General features: G+C 49.2%; 1 protein-coding gene across 2 annotated transcripts in view; it reads left to right on the plus strand.

Moving 5' to 3' along the window:
• CPAP (centrosome assembly and centriole elongation protein) overlaps positions 1 to 15,308 on the plus strand; it is a 354,772-nt gene that overhangs the window by 272,040 nt on the left and 67,424 nt on the right. For both annotated transcript variants that reach the window (XM_086935221.1, XM_086935222.1), the window contains 2 exons: positions 6,989 to 7,129; positions 7,248 to 7,332. In XM_086935221.1, the coding sequence (XP_086791347.1) occupies positions 6,989 to 7,129; positions 7,248 to 7,332 (226 nt within the window). The remainder of the gene's footprint in view (positions 1 to 6,988; positions 7,130 to 7,247; positions 7,333 to 15,308) is intronic.

Here is a 15,308-nt window from a genome sequence, read left to right on the forward strand (position 1 = left end):
TCCAAACCCCTCCCGCCTCCCCCCTCATCCCCTCAGGTCGTCCCGACCAAAGCTGGTGCCGCCATTGGTGGGAAATTTGCACCCAGGGCCCCCGCAGGTGTGCGTGATTAATAGATGCTGCCCCTGCCTGCTGTTTTTCTCTGTGGTGTCATAGACCCTCTCTAATAGACAATTTGTCTATTGCCGATTCCTCTCATCAAGTTCAACTTACTTTCCATAAGTATACTAATGATGCATGGGAACAGGTCCGTTTTTCAAGGATCCTAAAGAGGCATATTGTGTTGCCCGCCGGCAGCTAATTGCACACAAAGGCGGCGCGGACCTGGTTAGTAGTTGTTTACTTGCTTTATTTTTATCTTCCCTGCGTGCCCCCCCCCCCCTCCCCCTACCCGCGAGTATTGGGAGCAGGATCCGTGACTGCATTATAATTTATGGTGGTCGACTTCACACATGCAGGCCCAGCGGAGGCGGCAGAAGTGACCCTCTTGTAGGTGTTCAGGGAAACACCAGCTTATCTCTCGAACGCCACAGCAGAGGGTGGTCTAGCACGAGTGTGGTTCCCATCACTGGCTGAAGAGACAGAATCACACTCACGCTCCAGTCCCCCGCCTGGATAGGTGCCAGGCCCAGGTTAATAACACAAATGATACTGAAATATGATGTAATGAAAGTAATGTTGATCGAATCCGCTCTTTTTATTGCATCCTCCTGAGTGAGTGACCTTGGTCTTATATTTTTTTGCTGCGTGTTTGCCTTTGACTTAGTGGCGTCTTTTCAAGAATGCAGGAGGATTCGTAAAGATTATGGTATTATTCAATTAAGAACAGCTTTGCCCGGGGGCACCTTTAATTGTAAAACGCTATCACCGGCTGTATATTTTTGTTTTGCTGAATGAAACAGCCCTGAGCTACCAAGATGTATCCAATATTTAAAGTGTTTGATTGTTCCGACATCGTTTTTTTAGGTGAATGTGTTTGCCTGCACATTACTGTTGTTTTCCAATCATTTCAATTCACTACTTTCGAGATAGTGAGGTCCTGAGACGAATAATGGAAAGGTCACTATAAATGCCATACTCAGGCTTTTCTGCTCCCCGCAGTTGCACATTTGTATTGCTTTTCCTGGGGGAAAAGTGGAGTTTTATTTTGTGTGTTTGTTTTTTGTTTATTTTGAATTTTTCAAAAGGAATTAAATCTTACACTTGTTTCCTCCTCTAACTCCGTAGATCCGTATGAATGTCTGGAATTAGAGAGAGAGTGAGAAAGACATTGGGAGAGAAAATAAGACAGAAGGACACAGCCAGACGGATAGAGAAAAATAGAGGCAGGCAGTGTGAGAGAATGTTGGGGAGTAATGTAAAAGTGAGTGTGGCCGGAGAGGCCCCGGCCATTAGGGGAATGCTAGGCAGAGGGAAGTAAAAATGCATCAAACTTTAAATGGATGCACTTGATCTGATATTTCTTCTCGCACCAGCGAGAAAGCAAAGTAAAAAAATGGCTTTCTGTGCTCAAATGCAGTGTGACAAGGTAAGCAAGTGCAGTCGGTGATGCTAATTTTACGCCCCGCCACTTTCAAATGTCACCAGCCGCCACTGCTAGGAAACATTCCTCTCGAGGAGATATGTAGAGCAGCCACATGGTCTACCATACATACATTTACCAAACACTACTGCGTAGATGTACACTCCAAGCAGCTGTAGGACAGGCTGTTCTCAAAACTCTTTTTCAGACTGCTGCAGCTGGCACAGGCAACCACCGCTAGGGGAGAGACTGCTATACATTCTATGCACAGATATGAATTCAGCAGCCCACATGCCTCGAATGGAATATGCTACTTACCAGTATGCATCTGTTCTTGGCATGTAGTGCTGCTGACATTCATATCGCCTACCCTCCTCCCGGGTGCCCGTCACAGCTGTAGCATTCACTATTACTTTCTAGCATGGACATCACTTACTGTATCATACTCCATCTCTGCCACAATTGCTAAAAACAATCTGAGGATGGAGAGGATGCCCATGCGCACTGTAGTCCAAGGGAGGAGCCACCTATCGTGATACTTCGAAGACTCTTCCAGGACAACAATGTGCAATCATCCGGACCCAACACTAGGCGGCGATCTATGCACAGATATGAATGTCAGCAGCCCTACATGCCAAGAACAGATGCATACTGGTAAGTAGTGTAGGAGAGTAGGGTCTGCAATCCTATGATCACCCCAGATTTTTGCTTTTTGCTTCACTGGCTTACGACTTCTCTGGCTGTGGGCCTGCTAATCAGACCCACATCCTTGCTGTTCTCTCACTAAATTGACACGTGTACCTTAGGTGCATTTACCAATTGGTACTGGGCCACCTTATCAGACCCTGTAACTCAGGGATGGCCAGCCAGGGGTGGCATAATACATGCTGCAACCCCTGGTAGGCCTTGGATGCACGTATGCCCTGGGTACCTATGGTACTACACTATACAGGGGCTGATAAGGTAATCCAATGTCCAATTGGAGATGTACCTAAAGTACATGGAGTCGATTTTACAGTGAGAGCAGATAGCCTGGTGCCCTGATTAGCAGGATCCCAGGCCAACTAAGTCGAAAACCAGCTAGGCAAAAAGTTGGGGTAATCATATAGTCAGGTATCCACCTTCCTACACAGAGGATCTATCCTACACAGAGCATCTATCCTTCAGTTTGAACTTGAGACAGCATGCTGCTACATAGGAAAAGGGAGATGCCAGTGGCTCCCATAGGACCTATTGAGCGGAAGGGGTCTTGTATACTGAGGCCAGGGACCCCAAACCTGGTGTCACCAGGAGAGTGGTAGTGCCTCATAAGTATAGGGAGTTTCTCCTCACATTGGCACATGACATCCCCCTAGCTGGGCATCTAGGTACAAGCAAGACATAGAGTAGGCTAGTTCGGCACGTCTACTGGCCAAACGTGTCCCAGACGGTGAGGAGTTTTGCAACTCCTGTGCCACTTGCCAAGACATTGGCAAAGCAGATGGCCACCCAAAAGCTCCCTTAATTCCACTTCGAGTGGTTGGATTACTCTTTGGAAGGGTAGGGAGTAACATTGCCGATCCCCTTGACCCTCCAACTGCATCAGGAAACAGATTCATGCTGGTAGTAGTGGATCATGCTATCAGGTACCCTGAAGCAATTCCCCTGAGGATTACTTCTGGTCCTGTAGTAGCTAGGGCCCTCATTGGTATGTTTACCAGAGTGGGTTTCCCTAAAGTGGTGGTTTCAAATAGAGGTACAAACTTAATCTCTGGCTACCTGAAACACACGTGGAATGAATGTTGAGTGACCTATAAGTTCACTACCTCATATCACCCACAAACAAATGGTCTTTTTGCCTGATTCAATAAAACCATAAAAGACATGATAATGGGACTCCCTGAAAAACTCAGAAGGAGATGGAATGTCCTTTTGTTATGCCTGCTTTTCGCTTACAGAGAAATGCCAAAGAATGGAGTAGGTTATTCTCCCTTTGAACTTCTGTTGGGCCATCCTGTAAGGGGACCCCTTTGTCTGGTTAAGGAAGGCTAGGAGAGACCTCTCAAAGAGCCTAACCAAGATATTGTAGACTGTTTACTGGGCCTGCGTTCCAGGATGGCAGAGTACATGGTACAAAAGGGGGCGGTGATGGACGGAGCATCTGAATCAAACACTCACACCCAGTCAAAAGATCTGGGTTTAATCCATCACCGTTCTTTAGCCCAATCTGCCACCCCAGTTTAGACGTGCCGGATACAATAGCGCGTAGTCAGTTTGGGCCTTCCGCAGCTTATTTTTGACATCCATAAATTTGAGCCTCTCTTCCTGGACTTTAGGCGTAAAATCTGGTTAGATGGAGAACGTGTTTCCGTCATATGATAGGCTCTGTTTACTTCTCGCAGCCCTTAGGGCCACATCCTGGTCCCTATAGTTTAAAAGTCTCGCTATTAGAGGACGTGGAGTGCTGCCTGGCAGTCGGCCCTGCCACAGGGTTCGGTGAGCCCATTCTATAATTAACTGGCTGGAGAAGGACTCTGCTCCGATTGCTGACAACTTCAGTTTTTCGACGTACTCTTCCATTTCGCCTGTGTTGGTCGATTCAGGAATTCCTAGTATGCGAATATTATTGCGCCTACTGCGCGCTTCTAAGACTTCGTTCTTTGCAGCGATAAGCTTCAGGAGCTTATCCATGTGATCAGTTGCATTGTGTTTCTGGGTGTTGTGACCTCTGTTTCTGAGATGCGCTGCTCTGCCTCTTTTATACGGTCTTCATGCCCCTCCAACTTGTGTACAATGGCGTCCATATGTGACTACATTCTGTCCACCTTATCCACGATGGTAACGAACCCTTGTCTGAACTCCTGGAGGATTATTTGCACATCAGCAGCCCACCTGGGCCTCATCTCTCCTGTTGAGGTCCTGTTTATCTGGCACGTTCCGGGCACCTCGCTTCGCTGCCTCAAAGTTCAACTTCGGTTGTCTGGTATCTGGTTTGCCCATGACGACACAAGGATATAACTTGGTTGTGTGCCCCCGATACCTGTGCACACGCTAACCCCCAGCGGAGGGGTTTGAATGCGCCTTCAACAAGTAACTGCAGATGAAGCACCAATGAAAGGTAGCAAGATGGTTTCAGCCAGCAGGTCGCGGCCTCCTCAAGTTGCCAGCAGCAGTCCAGGCCGCACACATACTCTCCCACTCCAGTGCGCGTGTGCCACCTTCAGCGTGAGTGGCCCGTCGCCGGAGATCACAGCAGGCACCGTGTGTCTTAGTGCAGAGAAAAATGAAGAGTCGACATGGCACACATCACTGTGTGCCATGCCTGCAAAACACTACGTGGTATAGGTAAGTCACCCCGACAGCAGACCCTACAGCCCTAGGGCAAGGTGCACTATACCGTGTGTGAGCATAATCTGCATGAGTGGATGTGTCCCTGTGATATCTAAGATAACTCTTGGATCACACAAGTGCACAGGGAAGCCATAATGAGTTAACAGGCTGGACACTTGTGATTACAAGTTCCCCAGTTACATGATGGCTTTACTGTACCCCTAGATGTTTGGTACCAAACATCTCCTTTTAATATACCCACACTGATGCCAGTAATGGATTTATTAATAAATGCATGCAGAGGGAGGACACCTTAGAGGTGCCCCCTGAAAACCTACAGACTACTGTTGTGTTGACTGACTGGTCTGGACCAGCTAGCCACCACAGATGAGTTTCTGGCAACTTGAGGTTAGAGCCTTCGTACTTGGAGGCCAGGAACAAATCCTGCTCTGGGCAGAGGTGTTCTCACCTCCACACAGATTCTGCATTCCAGGGCATGAAGCGTCAAAGGCCTCACCACCTTTGTTATGCGACCTTGGCCTCTCCAGCTAGTGGAGGTGCCAGCCCCCCGTCTAGACCCCACTTTTGGCGGCAAGATAGGTAGGAAAGCCAGAACAACCCGAGGTGGACTAGCTGAGGTGGACAACACCTTTCAGCTCCCTCCATCTTGTTTTGGAGCAGAATTAGCCTTCTAGGGTCAAGGTTATACCCACTCGCCACAGAAAGTGTAGACACCCTAAACGTTGACAGCCAACTGGCTACTACCAGTCATTCCCCGGAACGCCCCTAGATTGAGTATTTAGTTGGCACCCATGAACTGAGATTTGATGGATCAAGAGAAGGACGAAGAAGAGTCACTGCCTGGAGAGACCAGTAGTAGAGCTGTGGACTTTTGCCGTGAAACCCTGCCTGCTTGCAACTCTCTCTACAATCGCAACAGAGCGACTCGTCCTGCAAGCTGGAGATCTACCACAGCTTTTGGTAGCCTGCCAGCACTTCAAAAGTTGCTTGCGGTCCCCCTTGGAGTAGAGGAGCTACTCCCCTGTAGTCTGCAGGCACCAAAAAGCAGAGTCCGGTCCACCACCTCGCAGCTCCCTAGCCCGACCGACACCGCAGATGACCAGGAGGAGGTTACTGTTCTCTTCAGGGTCAGATATGTCTCCTCACCAAGTGTGAAGGCCCCAGGACCAACCAGAGACATGCAGCACCAATACCCGGGGTGCCAGACGCACTGTACCAAACAGCAGCAGTTGGAATCCAATCCGGATTCTGACTGCACCACGATTGATCAGCCACCGAGGGACATCTGCATCACTGAGACCCCCGCAACCGAGCAACCTGGCCTGGGTACTGAATAACCGACTCTGCCCCCTTGCTCCAAGACCCCTTGCAACCCAATCCCCCGTTTGGGAGCTCTCTGACTTGTCCCCAAGACTCCCTGTGCAACCTGTTTTCAGGTGGCCCACTTTTCCATAACGCGCACAGCTCCCAACTTCACCAGTACCCTGCTCCCGGCTAAACCCGGGCAGTTCCCGAAGAACTGCTGGTAGCACTTTGGACCTTGGTCAACTATAATCCAAAACTCAGAAGGTAAACCCCTGAAACCGACTGTACTTGCTGTTATGCATACATGTATTTTCTTCAAATAGGATTGCATTGTGCGTTAAGCGTACGACTTTGCCTGTAAAAACTGATTATGGAAACAGTACTTAGCTTTGAACGACGTTCTTGGTTTTACTACATTTATAAAAATAATTATTTTTCTAATTTGGTCTCCGATTTATTCTTTGAGTGTGTCTCATTATTGCCTCCGTAAGTACAACAAATGCTTAGCACTGCTCTCTGATAAGCCTAACTGCTTGCCCCCATTACCTCAAAAGAGAGTGTTAGTACGATCTACTTAGGCTCTGTAAACCAAATGGGGGAATCCACTGGACTCTCTACACAGTGCACTTCGCTACCTCTATTATTATATAGAGGTGACATGTTTGTTGAACAGTTTTGATAATGTCTACCTACACGGAATATGACCGATATGTTCCAGTTTTCACACATGCTGGCTGAATTAATTCTACGTTTATGCCTACAGTGAATATTCCTACAATGCAGAACCAGGATTACAGCAAGTAACATTTTCTTCACCTTCATTTCTGTTCTAGGTAGAAAAGATTTTAAAAAACGGTTGCCATGTTATTCTCTTTCCCAATGGAACCCGGAAAGAAGCAAGCGCAGATGGAACAAGTGTGACTGTGACATTTTTCAATGGCGATATCAAGCGAGTGATGCCTGATCAGACAGTGGTAGGTATGACATAGAAGCAAATTACATCTAAATACAGAAGATCTTTTTCATGCTATTGCACGGCATCATTAGTTTATACCCAGATACAAGTGTCGCTTGTATGTTTCCTTTTAACAGATTTACTACTTTTCTGATGCTCAGACAACACATACTACTTATCCAGATGGGCTTGAAGTCTTACACTTCTCCAATGGGCAAATAGGTAAATATTATACCATTTGTTTTATTTGTATACAAATTAAACTAAGAAATCATTTTTTTATACCTTAACTAATGTACAATTTAGCCTGTAACACGAAGCCACTTTCTAAATTTGGTTAAAGTCTGTTTAGTCTAGTGTTCCGGATTGGCTATGACTTTCTGAATATTTTAATCAATGGGATGATAGGAAATTCTTTGAAAAGGCTCAAACAAATGAACAAGGAACATATTATTAAGTAAAATTGTGCCCACGCAAATCCAGCCCACATTGATATTTCAGATATTTGCTCCTATGTACACCTGAGGACCTGATTTGGTGAACCTTGTTGCAACAGTTGAAATAACAATGACCTAAATGTCTGATCTTTTTTTATTTCAACTATTCTTGAATAATAAGATGAATGGATGGACTAAGTTTGTGACTCCTGTCAAATTGTGAGTGGGTAAACTTCAGTAGAGGCCTGCTTGTGCTCTATTCCACGAGTGTAGAAGCACTTTGTTCTTTCCCTTCATGTTAAAAGCTACCACTGAAATACACTGAGATATAGAGATTTTAAAGAACACTCCAGAGTGTTTCCCCTCAAAGTGAGGGAAAAGATAGAGGCTGGCGTGCAGTGTCTCAAGTGTACCCAGTTGGTGACATCACTAGCTTGGTGAAGAAAATGAAAAATTCATAGATTTTCGCCTTTTCCAAAAGGAAGGTGTTGTCTTTCATAGAGGTAAGAGCTGTGTAGGAATCAAGACAACAGTTTGTTCGAGAAATATCAGAAAAACATCTGGCATCTCACTTACTGTTTGTAAAAAAATTTTTTTTAAAGGAGTTTTTAAAATAAATAAAGGCCATTTATAGTGGTTCTCATTGAGGATGTTCCCCATGCAAATCTAAGTCTTTTTAAAAAGAGTTTATTTCTGCAACGTGTGTTTTACAATAATAAACTTAGGATGACCGCTAAAATGCGTAAACAGAAGGAAACAGTGCTTTTCTGGGGTTATCAATTGGAGACCCAAAACTTTTTTTTTTTTTTTTTTTGGTAGACCTTTATTCACATCATCAGAGAGTTACACAGCCAGGAGCCTACAACCCTGGGGCCGGCTGCAATCAAAATAAAGTGCGTGTTCAACATGTATTATACACAGCCATTCAGCCGACAACTTCCGTCCGGCGGCGTGAAGCACATAAATGAGGCCTATTTTATGGTAATTTTGTTGGTGTATTAAAACATACACAGTAAACATTAACAAAGAACACCCCAACCATGAGACCCATACATATTAATCGTCCCGGTCAAGTAGCACAGTGTAACAACTTCGATCCATGCACCCAGATCACCCTCCCATCCCAACCCCTACCCATAACAGTCCCCCGCACACCCATCCACACTGTGTTACCTATCATTCTGTGTCAGATTCCAACGTGACCAAATAGTCAGTGAAGTAGGACCAAAAGTCTTTGGGCCTAGAGCGTGCAGGCAAACTCTCTTCATATGTCTGTATTCTGTCCCTGCAGCTTGACATATCCACGAACCACTTTTTAGTAGTGGGCACCTGTGTAGAGTGCCAGCACTGGGACACTTGTCTCTTGGCCAACAGCAGGGCAATCGCACAGAATTTACGCCTGGATGATTTAAGTTGTGGCAACATGCCCAGTAAGCAGCAACGAATCGTGCAGTCCACCTCAGCCCCCACCATTGTCGTAAGTGTAGTAGTTACCTCTGACCAGTATTTCTGTATTGCAGAACAACCCCAGGCTAGGTGAATAAAATCAGCGCCTTCGGAACCGCATCTTTTGCACCCGGTGTCCTCCCTCATGCCAAACCTACCCATACGCGCCGGGGTGTAGTAGGCCTGATGCAGATACTTGTAGTGTATGATTTTGAGGTTACCGTTAGGAGTCAGGATTTGTGTAAGCGCGCAAGCCTGTTCCCATTCCTTCTCTGTCAGTGGGTCATCGAGTACCAAGTCCCACCTATTTCTGGCCTTGTCCGTGGTTCGTGGGATGTCAGCCTGTGCAGCATAGTATAACCTCGATGTCAGGTGGGACAGATCTTGTGAAGCAATGAGAAGCTGCAGTGTATCTAATACAGCCGGTTCTTCCGGAAAAGTGGGGTACAATTCCATCAGTGCTCTCTTTAGTCTGTAGTACGTGAAGGAGAACATTTGTGTCTTGTTATGTATGTACTGTAAATCCCCCACCTCCACGAATCTGCCCTCCGGAAACAAATCACCCATCTGCGCAATGCCCTGCTCTGTAGTACCGACATCCCCACCTTCTCACAAGTGACAGACAGCGCTGCGTGATCATGTAGTGGCATGTTACGAGTATAGAGTGGTAGTTTGAGCGCCAACCTCCCAAGTTCATGCCATGCCTTGACGGTGGTGTCTACTGTGTTAATGTCGCGTGTGTGCAACGGCGGGCGTTTGTGTGACAGTACCGCATTTAGAGGGACCGGGGCCGCATCGCCCTCTTCAATGGCTGTGTGAGTCAAATACGGCGCCATATGGAACCAATATGCTGCATACTGCGCCTGCGCGCATAAGTAATAGAGCCTGAAATCCGGCACCCCAAAACCCCCTTTGGTGTATGGGAGCGTTAAAGTCTGAAGGTCAACCCGTGCTTGCTTCCCTGCCCAAATGAGTTGCAGTGTCAACGATTTAAGTCTACGGAACACCTCACTAGGTGGAGTGATAGGGATGTTGGAGAAGAGGTACAGTAGTTTGGGCAACACATTCATTTTGACTATGGCGATACGGTCAGCCAGAGATAGTGGCAGCTGTATCCAGCGTTTCACTTTGTCCTCCAGCGCGGAAATAGTAACGCCATAATTCGCACGCAGCACTACTTCCGGGTCTCTATGAAATTGCACCCCCAGGTATCGCACCGGGTCGGACTGCCACTCCAAGGGGTAGTCAACATCGATGGGAGTCGTAGAGTCCGTAAGGGGAATAATGGAGGATTTAGACCAATTTATCGTAAGCCCCGAGTGACCACCGAATTTGATGTACTCTCTCAGAAGTTGATTGAGGTGGACATGTGGATCCCTCACGTAAAGAACCATGTCATCCGCGTACAACGAAATGTGTAGTGGCCGGGCGGGGAAGTGTAGAGCAGATGTGTTATAGTTTTGTCTTATAATACAGGCCAGCGGTTCCAGTGCCAGAGCGAATATCAGAGGGGAGAGCGGACAGCCTTGCCTGGTACCGCGCTCCACTGCAAACTCGCCGGACAGGTGCCCGTTAATCCGGACCCTGGCTCTGGGGTTAGTATATAAGAGGGACACCCACTGGACAAACCGTTTCGGGAAGCCCATGCGATGTAGTACTGTGATTAGGTACCTCCATTCGATCGAATCGAACGCCTTTGCTGCATCTAATAAAACTGCAACCGGGGGGCGTGGCTAGCCGAGCAGCGAGATGGCCGCTCTCTGAGTGAGCTCCGCCGGCTACTCCAATTAATCCTCTAGTTATCCTGTTCCTGGTGCCTGCAGACCCCCATTCCTCCCGGGTTTAGCTCAGTACACCCGGGTGATCCTTCAGCCCGGGTTTGGAGCGCGGAGGCGACTCTCCTTAGAAGCGGGGACGAACCGAATTTTCGCCGGCCGGCGTGCTGGTCTTGACCCTCACCGGAAGTGCTTCTCGCTGGGAGCCGCGAGACACTGTGGGCCGCGGCTGCGGAGGCCCCTGCAGCTTGAGCGGACTTTGCGGAGGAACGACGCTTGCCGCGACACTGCCGAAGGTACTTTACCGTTGGACCCCCGCTGCAGCCGACAACTGCGGGGACGGCCGCGCCGTGGCGGAGTGATCCTGCGTCCACCTGAGGCGGCGCTGACCCGTGGGGGGTCCGGTGACGGACGAAGAGGTCGCGCCTGCACCACCTGCATTGCTGCGGAGGCCGGAGAGGAGGTGAGAAGGTGCTGCGGAGGGACGGGGTTAGCTTGGAGATCCTCCCGCTTCGCCGCCTCGCCCGGACCTCCCGCAGATCTCAGACTCAGCGGAGCGGACCGCCGCACGCGCGGTGGGGTGCCTTGCGGCCCTGATCCCCTGGAACCCCTGGGCTGCGTTTTTCCTGCCTGGCGAGTGGACTCCCCATTGCGCTGCGGGAGCCCGCCATTTTGAGCCCTGAAGTGGCCCGCTCCGCGCGCGGCAGTTTGATGACCTCACTGGACACCTGCGGCTATCCTTAACGCGGCTGGCCCAAAATACCGCGTTCGCATCATCACGCCTGGCGCGCCCTGGCACCACCTGGACAACCACGAGCAGGCTGGGCACTTGCTGGCAGTGGCGCTAGATAGGTGCTGCCCCATTGAGAGGCCGGCGGATTTCTTCGGACTGCGGAGATGGGGAAAAACGACGCCAAACAATCTAAATTAAGCTTTGACAATAGAAAGCCACCGAAAAACACGGCGATGGAGTCGGATAATGGCGCATCGTCATCGCAAGGTGCTACCCCGGACATAGATTTTGGGGCCCTCATCATGGAGGTGAGAACCAGCTTGAAGAGCATAGATGCCAAGCTTGATAATATGGCCGCGCAACTTGAATCCGTGAAGGCAAAGGTGGACACCCACGAGAAGAGACTGGACTGTCTCGAAAATAGGCAGACTGAATGTTGCGAATTCCAGCAACAGGCCAAGCGACATATCACGACGCTGGAGCGGGAAATCGACAATTTGCGCGCCAAGTCGGACGATTTGGAAGCACGTTCCAGAAGATCCAACGTCCGCATTACAGGCATTCCGGAGACTACCAACACAGGAAAGATGGAATCGTTTGTATCGAGCCTCCTACATGAACTGTTTGATCCAGATCTGTCCCCGGTTTTCGCGGTGGAGAGAGCGCACAGGTCCCTTGGGAAAAAAACCCCGGTGGGCGCCCCTCCGCGTCCAATTCTGGCTAAACTGCTCAACTACCAGGATAGGGACGTCATTCTGCGCTTGGCGAGAGAGAAGGGTAAGATCACACACCAAGGTAATCACATCTCCTTCTACCCGGATTTCACCCCCCTGGTGCAAGCGGCCCGTAAAGAATTCCTACCAGCAAAGAAAATTCTACTGCAAGCTGGCGTGCCATACTCTCTCCTATACCCGGCAAAGTTGAAGGTTCAACACGAAAACACCTCTCACTTCTTCACTGACGCCAAGTCTGCCCTCAAGTTCGCCAAACACATCTGTGCTGGAGCCAGGAGAAAATCGCCAAGACTTGAGGAAGCTTCAGACCACCTCAGTGACAATGACTGAGGACTCTACAACGCCCACCCTGCACGGCTGCGAATTTACTCTTTGCCTCGAAGTTGGGAGCCTGAGTCAGCCTTGCACACAGGTCTGTTCCTCCCGAACTGACTCACTGGGGGTAAGTCATTGAGACGCTTTTGAGCGCCAAATTTTGCTGCTGTCACCGCGCCTCCTTTGGGACATTGGTTGCTTGCGGACTTTGTGGACCAAGGGATGGGGACGCTGCTAGAACCCAGGAACTCTAAAGTTTGACTGTAGCCACCCCGCGTATACGGGGGTGTTTTCCGAGCGCACCACGCCTCATGGGGTGCCTCCCTTTGTTGTTGATGTTGGGGTATTTCCACGCTATGCGTGCATGTTTCTGGGATCTGTCACGACCTAATTGGGGGGTTGCTGAGGGAGGGGGGTGGAGGGGGGGATCTCACAAGTTGCGAGTTTTAGTTCATATCTGGTGCAATGTACTACTACCCATGCCTATATATTTGCGCGCTGTGTCTGCAGCTATGGTGTCTGGGTGCCCGTCTGACCTCCGGGGGCGGGGATATGTGGTGGGGTTTCGATGCTGTCATGCACTCTAATGGGGGGTATCAAACTCTGGACTTGGAACATTAGAGGCCTTGGGGACTTCAAGAAGGCCCGTTTGCTGCATGGTATGTTGTCCAGACACAATGTTGATATTTGCTTCCTACAAGAAACTCATTTAAACGTGACCCCCTCAGCTCGATTGAAAAATTCCAGATGGGCGCACGTCTATTCTTCCATCTACTCCAATTATGCAAGGGGCGTTGCCATACTCATTCGCAGAGGGTTGGACTGGCGGGAGTACTCCCAGGTGCGTGATGTGGAGGGAAGGTATGTCTTGCTCCATGGGTCTTTACAGGGGCGACCCATTGTCCTGGCTGCAATCTATGGCCCCAATGTGGACGATCCTGACTTTTTCAGAAGTGTTTGGGCGAGGATTGAGTTGCTGAACTGCCAGACGATTGTGCTGGGGGGTGATTTCAACATTGTGTTGAATGACGACATGGATCGTAGGGGTGTGAGCAGACCGCAGCATACTAGAGCGCGTCAGGCGATCTTTGATGTCATGAATGAGGGTCTGCTTTCAGATGTGTGGAGAGCTAGGAATCCGGGAGTCAAAGTGGGGACCTGCTACACCTGCCATAAAGCTGCCTGGTCCAGGCTAGACTTCTGGCTGGTGTCTCCTGAAGTTGCGACATGGGTGTTGAATGTTGATATCATGGCTAGATCACTGTCAGACCATGCTCCGTGTATGTTGGTACTGCGCCCCCCCGACACTATACACAGGGCGTTCCAATGGCGCCTTCCCCCACACGTGCTCACAGACCCAGTGTTCGTAGAGGAGATCAGAGAGGACATCACTAAATATTTTGCTGAGAATGCTGGGTCTGCCACATCTGAGGCTATTGTGTGGGATGCCTTTAAAGCTATAATCAGAGGTCAATGTATAGCACGAAAAGCAGGGGTCCTACGCACCATCAGGGACACGTTAGCTAAACTTGAGGGAGAACTGAAAGATCTTGATGTTGCTTTTAGCTCTGACCCGTCGTTGGAGATTGCTGGCGCTCTAAAAACCAAATTGCTGGCCTTTAGTGAGGAAGCGGAGCGGGAGGTGCGATTTCTGGGGAAACAAGCTGAAGCGCGCAGGTACGGGGAGGGGGATAGGCCGAGCAGGACCCTTGCCAGGCTGATTACTCCTCGCACACATTCAAACTATATCCACACTATTTATGATAAATCCGGACACTTAGTGATGGGCCAAGAGGCAGTGTTAGGCGCCTTCGCGGACTTCTATGCTACCCTGTACACCTCAAAACAACCCACGGCACCGACATCACTGCGAGAATTTCTTGACTCCATAGCACTCGTATGGTTCAACAACAACCACAGACAGTACATGGACCTCACCGTCACAATACAAGATATCGCCCAGGTGATTAAAAGCATGCCGGCCAATAAAGCCCCTGGCCCAGATGGCCTGACCACCTCCTTCTATAAAACCTATGTAGCTGAACTGGCGCCTAGACTACACTCCGTATTTGTCGAGGCACTCGAATTAAATTCCCTTCCAGACTCCATGCGTGAGGCTCTAATTATCACACTGCTCAAGCCGGATAAAGATGAACAACAGCTAGACTCCTACAGGCCCCTATCTCTTATAAACGTTGATGCTAAAATATACGCGAAGGTCATTGCAGATAGATTACAACCAATGTTGCCTATGATTGCGCTTCCAGATCAATCGGGATTCATCCCTGGCCGCGCGACATCGCATAATCTCAGAACTATCTTCTCTGTCCTTCACTATTTACACCCATCAGTACAGGCGGCGGTGGTGTTTCTTGACGCCACCAAGGCCTTCGACTCCTTAGAGTGGCCCTACCTCTTTAGTGTCCTGAGGCGGATGGGCTTCAGCCAAAACTTCATGACACTGATCAAACTCCTCTACACGGAACCCAGAGCCCGGGTGAGCGTTAATGGTCTCGTCTCCAAGCCATTTAGTGTCTCAAGAGGTACCAGGCAGGGATGTCCTCTGTCCCCGCTCCTCTTTGCGATTGCGATGGAGCCGCTTGCGGCTCGAATAAGGCAACACCATACCGCCAGGGGCATTGGATTTAGCGCTAGAAGCTTACTGATTTCGCTATACGCGGATGATGTCACCTTGTACGTCCTGAATCCTAAAGATAACCTGAGTCCGCTACTCCGTGAATTTGTGAGATTTGAGGGC

Source organism: Lissotriton vulgaris, chromosome 8 (genome assembly GCF_964263255.1).
Source record: "Lissotriton vulgaris chromosome 8, aLisVul1.2, whole genome shotgun sequence".
NCBI classification, from domain to species: domain Eukaryota; kingdom Metazoa; phylum Chordata; class Amphibia; order Caudata; family Salamandridae; genus Lissotriton; species Lissotriton vulgaris.